This window comes from Thrips palmi, unplaced genomic scaffold (genome assembly GCF_012932325.1).
Source record: "Thrips palmi isolate BJ-2018 unplaced genomic scaffold, TpBJ-2018v1 HiC_scaffold_1, whole genome shotgun sequence".
NCBI lineage: Eukaryota > Metazoa > Arthropoda > Insecta > Thysanoptera > Thripidae > Thrips > Thrips palmi.
In genome coordinates this window covers 1,306,846-1,315,991 of record NW_023144620.1, presented here as the reverse complement: position 1 = coordinate 1,315,991, position 9,146 = coordinate 1,306,846, and the positions used below count along the sequence as shown (strand labels likewise).

At 45.0% G+C, this 9,146-nt stretch overlaps 1 protein-coding gene across 1 annotated transcript; it reads left to right on the top strand.

The window, feature by feature from the left end:
• Positions 1–429: 429 nt before the first annotated feature.
• Positions 430–8,940, top strand: LOC117642953. The gene is made up of 8 exons (XM_034381593.1): positions 430–475; positions 841–1,092; positions 2,603–2,721; positions 4,519–4,709; positions 5,553–5,641; positions 6,753–6,907; positions 7,615–7,717; positions 8,815–8,940. The coding sequence occupies exons 1-8, from the start codon at positions 443–445 to the stop codon at positions 8,938–8,940; spliced, it is 1,068 nt and encodes a 355-aa protein (XP_034237484.1). The 5' UTR covers positions 430–442.
• Positions 8,941–9,146: the final 206 nt, after the last annotated feature.

Sequence of the window (9,146 nt, the reverse complement as noted above, 5' to 3'; positions counted from 1 at the left end):
TTGAGTTTATCCATGTGCAGGCAAACTTGTGTGCAATGCCTTGGGCCAGCATGGATAAGTAAGCTCAGTAATTACATGACCAAGATGCCCTAAAACTAGGCGCCCGGGACGCCACCACACTGGACGCCGCAATTCGAGGCTCGTCTGCGCCGCTCGCGTGAGGCGGCGACGGTCTCGTGTCGATTTCGTGGGCAATCAACGAAGTGCCGAGGGCCCGTCGCGGTGTGGATTGGCACCCTCGCCCGCTGCAGACTGATTCCGAAGGTAGTTTTCGTCGCTGTCTCTCTCTCGCGCCTATACGGGATGCCTCTATGAATGCAAGAGAGGCAGAGCGATGGAAACTTATCTCGGAATCAATGTGCAAAGGCAGCGTCAAAGCCATGAAGTATTCAGCGAAGCGCTGGCCGCGTCGCAGTGGTCAACGAACAGCCGCCCCGTCTACATGGAGCCCACCACGGACCCACTCGCGGAGCGGGTAACCGACGAAAAGACGAATAATCTTGAACCTAACACTCACTCTTTGCATGATAGCTTGCCACAAAATTGGCAAGCCGTTTGGAATGTCATTGGCAAGCCTTGACCTGAACTCAACAACAGATAGCGAGTAGGGGTGTCTTTGGAATCGAGGCGACCAGACAAATTCAATGGACCCGGTTCCGCACTGAGAAAACCTTTCAAACCATTTTGGGCCTCAGAAAGAAAAGAAGTTTGTATGACAAAGTATTTTGAGCATACATGCTATTTTTACGTATATCAAAGTATTTTACTTTGTTATGTGTGCTCAAAATACTTCGTAAGGTTTTAAGAGAGCGACAATCGGCCGCTTGTGCGCTATTCCAGGTGCTGGAGACGCCCGTGCGCCTCATGCGCGTCGTGTGGGCGTGGCCAGACGCTACTCGCAGCGCCCTCAAAGCGAACGTCGCCCACATCATCCTCTTCAAGTCCATATTCTGGGTCACCATGGCGTCCGTGGTGTACATCGCGTGGGGCCAGTATGACAACATGGTTACTGTCCTCAGCAGCACCAGCGACATCGTGGCCGGGTTTGTGGTGATGTGTAAGATCCACTACATCTTCCGGAACGGCGATCAGGTCAGTACCCTGAACGAGGGGGAAAGCACCCGCCTAAAAGTCGGGTCACTCTGTCCGGAATAGCACGCGTAATAGTAGCGTTCGCCGAAATTCTCCAAATTTGATCTATTTTCGGGGGGTTTTGGTCTGTTTTCAGCAAAATCCCTATAATTTTGAGGGGTGGTAAAGCGTAATAGACGTATTAGTCGGGTCGCAGGTTTTAAGAGTGATTTCCCCTCTCGACCCTGAAACGCGTAGGTTTGTTGGCCCACCGGGGTAACTTTAGGCTCAGCGGCTAAAAATGTAACTTAAGTGCACGGTAAAAACGGTCCCCGCACTCTCAGTCCAGGAACGTGACACCACGTTGAAACGAATGTGACAAAATGTCACGTTTCCTCGACCATTGTATCACGTCCGAATGTGACTAAGGTGACAGGTTGTGGTCATCCTCCGTCGCCCACTGCCAATATTCTCTGAAGGACTATACTGTCTTCCAGGTCCTACACTCTTCCAAAAATGTCCTGTCAATGCCGTTAATTTATTACCAGTTTTCATTGTAGGTCAATTCACAGCGTTTACTGTAATCTGCTCACAAGATTCACTGTGATCTTGTGCACGGTGTTCACTGTGATCTGGTCCACAGTAAACACTGTGAGTTTGACGCCGCTGAGCACCGAAGTACTGCAAATCAGGCTCCAATTCACGGCGTTTACTGTGGCCAGATCACAGTGAACACACTGTGGCAAAAAGCTACGGAAAATTCTGTAAACAACTTGTGCTGATTCTCCGTAGCCCCCTTGTCAGTATTCTCCGTAGGCTCTTACAGTATTTTCCGTAGGACCGCACAGTATTCTCCGTAGGACCTTACAGTGATCTCCGTAGGACTGTACAGTCTTCCAGGCCCTACGGAGAAGACTGTGCGGTCCTACGGAGATTACTGTACGGCCCTACGGAGAATACTGTAAGAGCCTACGGAGAACATTGATAAGAGGGCTACGGAGAATCCTGGCAAAAAAATTAACAGGATTTTCCGTACCTTTTTGCCACAGTGCACTGTAACCGAGATCACAGTGAACGCCGTGAACTAGTTCACAGCCAACGCCGTGAATTGCATAACAGCAAACATTGGTAATAAATAAACGGCGTTGACCGGACATTTTTTGTAGAGTGATACGGTGAAGACTGCAAGGTCATACGGCTGAGGATCTTGTTCATGTCATCACAAGGTGGTGCACACAAAATCTATGTGTGTACTCAGTACACACATAGATTTTGTGTGTGGTCATACCGGTGAATTTAAACTTACCCAAAACTGCAAGTTTAAATGATGTCAGAACTCACACTAAATTAGGAGGATATTTATTTGACGTCAAAATGTCATCCTTGGACGAGACATCATTTTGACCTCACCTTGACCAGCTTCTTCTCCGTGTGCTGCAAGTCGAGGCCCGCGAAGCACGTCCAACACTTTACATCGGACATTTCGAGGCATTCGGCTGCACGAGATCTTTCGAGCTTGTTGTTTTTCCAGCTACGGGAGATGCGTTCGGCCTTGCAGTACTCGTTTCAAGGGGTGGAGGACATGCTTGCACCCGAGGAAGCCCGAGAAGCTAACAGACGCTGCCTCGACAAGGCGAGGAAGTTCTGCCGGTAAGCTAGGCGTCGTTAGTGCGGACAGCGAAGTTCGGCGATGAAGAGATGATGTCTCTAGAGGAGTACGTAAGAATATATCAGGTGGGAAATTGCATCAATTGCGACAGGAACTTTGCGGTAAGAGGTAAGGGAGGGTGGGGAACCATGACCACTTTTTTTGTGCCTCCCTCTACTCCACCGTGTAGTTCGAAAAGTTAAGTTTCCAGCATGAGGAGATTCACTTGACCTCCAAGGACCCCTCCCACCCATTGGAACTTGTCTGCAATGCACGGCAGGCTCACAGAACACTTTGGAAAATAAAATGCAAAGTGGTCATGGCGCCCCACCTATGGGGTACCATGACCACCCCGTGGGGCACCATGACCATAGTAATTTTTTGGCCCAAAAAAGTGTACTTTCTACCAGTATTCTCATTGAAATTGTTTAAATCGCTGTCCTTACCATCAGGCCAGTCAACTTAACTAAAAAACACTGCAAAAACCTTCGAAGTATCAAACGTTCTAAGATGCCTTAAAATGGACGGTTTAAAACAGTTAACGCTCCAAGGCTTTCAAATTTCACATCCAAAGCTATGACATGTGTTAACATTTTATGTTTGTCTTGCTAAGACGAATCCAAATTCGTATGCAGATTTCAATTTGGTAAATTTTAAGAAAATTATCCCTGTTACTACACTGCAAACAAGTGAATTAAATGCTGTTTCTCATAATGCCAGAGCCATCTTGGTACAAAGTAGCCACGGATCGCCTTCGCGGCCAACTTTTGCGGTTTGGAGCTCATTTAGTGCAAGAGAAACTACCATTTCAAGTCTCAGTTTCAGAACCATTCTTAATCATCCTGGTGATTCACGATTTGTGATAAAACTATCTATTCTGCAGCAATTATCTAACCTTTATACATTTTCAGAAGCAAAAGGCAAATTTTGGACGAAAATAAATCATTATCAGGCCAAAATATGAGAAAAAACACTCAAATATGTATGGTCATGGTCATGGTGCCCCACTAAAAAGTGGTCATAGCTCCCCACAATGCAGTTTACGACTCTAAGGCTCCCCGAGCAAGCAAAAAGCAACTTAGAATTAAATGTGATGTTGGATATTTTGCCGGAGAGCCAACATTTTGAGAAAAACCTAAGACATGGAACTTATCTCCTCAAATGTGAGAGTGAGAAAAAATATCTCAGATTTGAAAAACGCCCAATTTAGCCAAAACGCTGTAACAAAAATTTTGGCGAGGTGCTATGGTCGTACCCTTGAAGCTAGAAGGTAGGGCTCTGGCTGAAAATAGTTAGAATTCTATTCTCTAGAAAGTCCGGTTGACCGGTTGCCCTCGGCAAAGTAGTTCTCGAGAGCGAGGGGGGTGGTCATGGTGCCCCAGTGGTCATGGTGCCCCACCCTCCCTTATTACTTAACCCAGAATTGTCGTGGGTTTGAAGAATCGATTGACTTAAGAGACTATTTTCATTCCTATTGTCATGAGACTATTTTTATTCCTATTGTCATCTTGCCTTTTTTTAAAGAGGGAGATGTGTATGCAGTAGTGGCACTGCTGGAGTATTGGAGCTTAGTATGTTGGTTGGTTGGTAACCCTGTAAACCATCTGTAAGAGCTGCCAATACTCCAGCAGTGCCAACTACTGCATACACCACGTCTCCCTCTCCAACCCCGCCCTTGTACACGCTGATAACGTATCTTAGTTTTCCCTGGTAGTCTTTAGTAAATACGCGCTATTTTCAGGGTTAAAGGTGGAAAAGAGGAACTGTTTTTGCCGTGTGTGCATTTTATTTTCGTGTAGGTACATGATGCTCCTCTACGCCCCGCTCGCTGCAAGTGGCGTGGGCCTCAACGTGGCCAACATGTTCCTGAGCCGGGAGACGCGCCAGTTCAACATCAAGGTGCCTGCTTTCGTGACGCAGACGGACTGGATCTACTGGCCACTCTTCTTTTGCTCCATGATTCTGTTTACGTCCTTCATGTTCATGAGTGGTAATGCGCGAGGAAGTTTCGATATTTCTAAAGTAACCATCCAGACAACAGTTTTTTTTTGCCTAGAAAATTTATTGGGAACACCTTGTTCTTGAGTAATGCAAGTGGAGTCTGTATTCACAAGCAAACCATCTTAGTTGTCTACTTTTCTACTTACCCTGTTGTTGTATAATTGCTGTGATTTGATATAGGGATCCTTAGCACTAAAAGTATTGCATGGACATTTATTCTTCTGTGAACGGGTAATGCCTTTCTAGCCAAATTATTGCGTTTCTTTTGGAGCGCTAATTATTGACGTTCTGGTCTCTGGTGCTCTGGTAAATGGAACGCCAAATTATGGCGCTCTGTGGAACGCCTAAATTTGGTATGGAATCCGGAAACCAGGGATGGGAACGCCAAATTTTGGCAAGCTGGAGAGAACGCCACCTAAGTGGCGAGGAAACTTGCCACTGGATTTACAGTGAAGGTAGTACACCAAAATTGATAGGTCCCGTTGGAAAGGAAAGGTGCTCTCAGGCACTCATGACCGAGGGGGTAAACACTCCGGTGAACCTTGTACAGACTACTCCCTATTACGGAGTATTACACTTGTATTACGCATGTATTACACCTCAATTTCATTGAAAAATGACATTTGTTGATACTTTTGGTCCCAAAATGTATTACTATTACGCGTATTACGGCGTAATACCCGACTTTTGTGTACAGGGTATTACGCAAGTGTTTACCCCCTCGCTCATGACTCAAGCCAAGCAGATAATTTTAGAGTGCCATTGGCGTGATCAAAAGTGGACGGGTGAAACTGTAAAGCTAGGGAGCCCTGAAAGCGCCACTGCGTTGCAGGTGGTTTCGACACGCTTTTCCTGTCGCTGTGTATGCACATGCGTTGCAAGTGCGAGATTTTGAGGAAACTCTTTCGACACGCCAACCAGGTGAGAGTGCTGCACGGCACTTTTTCTCATTGATGCGAAGCGCCGACAACATTACAAGACTGTCTACTTAAAACACACTTACTAATGCGTGATGCAAGTACACACCTACGAACGCATACTTCGGAAACGAAGGTTTCGCGGCCTATGAGGGAAATCGTTTGTCATACAAGCGATTTAGTTTGTAATGCAAAGAAAAAATCCTTCGCACGCTGAGAAGAAGTTCTTTGTAGGCCACAAAGAATTTTTCCTTTGTATTACAAACAAAATTGTTCGTATTACAAATGATTGCCTTCGTAGGCTGCGAAGCCTTCGTTTGGTTTTGTATTACAACGAGCAGTTATTTGTAGGACTCTGAGTGTGCACTTACAAACGCATGCTGGGCGCCGTACCTCCATGCTCAGCATGCACTTGCAAGTGTGTACCACACTCTGAGAAAAAATGACGGTAAATCCTGGATAATTTTTTTGCCAAACTTTACCGTACTTCAAAAACCAGTATCCACCGTACAGTCTACAGTATTTACCGTACTTGTTTTACAAAATATTCCGTAGTCTTTTAACAGTAGTTACCGTTCTTCCGTACAGTCCATGCCGTAAGAAAGACGGGATCTGGTCCCAACAAAGGCCGCTTCCAAGAATTGTCCACATCAGGATCTTGAAAAAAGGGGGTCGACCGACTGAAAAATTTTATTGCACCTTTGGATAGGTCTCGTCAAGACCTTTTCAACGAGTGGTCGGAAGGGGGGTCCAGGAGTCCGACTTCAGCAGTTTACGTACATCAGAATCTTGCAAAAAGAGGGTCAACCGACTAAAAAAAAGTAGCAGTTTTTGATAGGCATAAGTACGGTATTGCCGGGGGAAAAGTACGGTGTTGCCTGTAAAAAAAAGTACGGCATTGCCTGTAAAAAATGACGGTATTGCCTGTTAAAAAAGTACGGAAAAGTCTGGAGTAATCAGTACAGGATTTACCGTGATCTTTTCTCGCAGTGCAGCAAGCAGTGTCCAGTGTCTACTGAGTAGATAGTTGGGTTTGTGGCGGATTTACAAAATGTAGACGGCGACAATGACCTCTGTGCTTGAGTTACTCAAAGCGCGCGCGTTTACTTGTTAAGAGAAACGCCGGTCCTGGCGAGGGCCGTGAGTACGAGTACTGGCACCACGACGGTACAGATTATGGAAACGCCCCAACGGCGCTCTCGACTCGCTCCAGTCGGGAAGTGGAGGCAGCGCTCCGAGCGTGCGCCTACTACCACCAACAGCTCATCAAGTAAGCTCGCTTCAACGCACACAAAACTCTGCAAAGAACGGCTCTTTGTGATACAAAGAAAACGGCGGCTTCGCAGCCTGCGAAGGAAATCGTTTGTACGAACGATTTTCTTCGTAATACAAAGGAAAAATTCTTCGTAGCCTACGAAGAACTTCTTCGCATTCGCAGGCTGCGAAGCCGCCGTTTTCTTCGTATTCCAAAGAGCAGTTCTTTGTAGGAATTTATCTGTGGATCAATGCCATTCCAGTTCGGTTTAGTAACCGATTTAAATTCTGGACGAGCTTTCCGCTCGAGCATCACAGTGGCGTGGAACGGAAAGGTGTGTTTTTAACGGTCATAAATGATCCATTGAGGAGATAACTCAATTTTCATAATCTTTCAGGAGAAACTAAAAACTGTTTGCAGGGTTAACTACATCCAATCAAATGAATAATGCAATCGAATTTTTGTCAGAAAAAAATCCTTAAGAAATAACTGAAAATTTTCAAAAGTGTAACATTACTCTGTGGACGGTTTCTGAGATTTAAATCTTTCCTACGTTTGGATGGACCACGGAACCATATTTACTTAGATCCTCCAAACGAGGTGGATAAGACATTGGCGATTTCCACGGAGTTCCTGCGAAAACCAGGAAACATTTCTACCGTTGCAGGTGCCACGCCTCGTTCCTTACTCAACGCTTCTCCCTCAATTCATTCTGCCTCCAGAATTCGAGACACGACGGAGCTTGTCTTCAACAATGTCACCTTAATATTGATGGCATATCTTTTGCTGGGACTTGGCATTCCCGCTCTACGTATGATGTATGACGTAAGTAAACTACCAGGGGAAGGCCTTCGGCCTCGCTGCTGAGCTGGATTCTGCTGGAGATGGAAATGCATTTTCGTCAGTAGTAAATTAGGAAGTGGTTATTTTGAAAATGGGCTTCTTTTCTTTCTTTGAGGTACTAGCCAGGAAGTACGCATTCGCGTGGAGGATTGTGATTCGACAATTCTTGCTTTCTTCTTGAAGGCATTATAGAACCTGCGAAGAAATGCCTCGTATTACGAAGGATTTTGCTTTCAAATTCTCGAAGGTTCTATAATGCCTTTCTTTTGTCCGTCTTAACCGATTCTTCGTAGAGTTTTTACTGAGCGGAAGTGTTGTAGGACGCGCTATTCAAGCATTCAACGAAGCATCCAAGGCTAATTTTTCATCCTTCTTTGATGCACCTAAAGGGCTCTAACACTATACAAAGAAACGAAATAGCTCAGGAAGCTATGGTAATAATGCTAATGGTAGATGGTGCTCCACACCCTTCAGGGGGTGTTTAAAATAAAATTTGTAATCTTTTCATGTTTTTTCAGCCTTTTATTCTTGCATATATTCTAACAGTAAAATGGGCTTCACCATTGGATTCTCAATGCCTTTTTACCCCTTAACCGTATTTGGCTGCGTGTCTGGTCGCCATTTTTGAATTTCCGCAAACTTTTTAGATTTGGTCAACATTTGGGTTTTAATCCTTGCGCGCAGGATTTCAGATCCAAATTGTGTCCGAAAAATCTGACTCAATTGCTGCATCTTTTTATGGTCTAAATGAAGAAGACAAGGGAGCCGGATTTCAAAAACATGTTTTCTTTCGGTTTTAATCTTGAAAACTAAAACATGGCTGTTTTTAAGCCGCGTTTGGACATTTATTGACCTGTATCGAAGGACTGAATTTTTTTTTGAGAAAAACTCTCCCTTCTCTTTTAGCTATATGAACACTGATCATTTTTAAGTTGTCGCACAAAGTTCTACCTCAGAGTTACGCTTGAAATCAAGCAATTCCCCAAGGCATTTAGATAGGGGGAATCTTAACCTGTTATTGAAAATGGAGGGTTATACTACGCTTTCGTTTTACCAGTGTATGTCTCTTCCTTCCGCAGACTTTGGACGCCTCCGCAGCCGTTTACCTGATGCTCTACACCACCTGGAATTTCGCACAACTTTTGTTCTATTGCTGGTTCGCAGACACCGTGGCATACTCCGTGAGCGCTTTCACTGGTGGATAGGAAATTTGTGAGACTTAATCAGTGTGCAAATCTCAAGTTTCCCAAAAAGAAGAAAAAAGTATCGACTTGTTACTTTTTGATACTTTACTAGAAAAATCGGTACCGCGTTACTTTACCGAAAAAAGTATCGCGATACTTAACTGCCCATGCCTGCTACCTTTGTTTGTGAACTTCGACGAACATGTTTCAATTACTGATGGCATGAT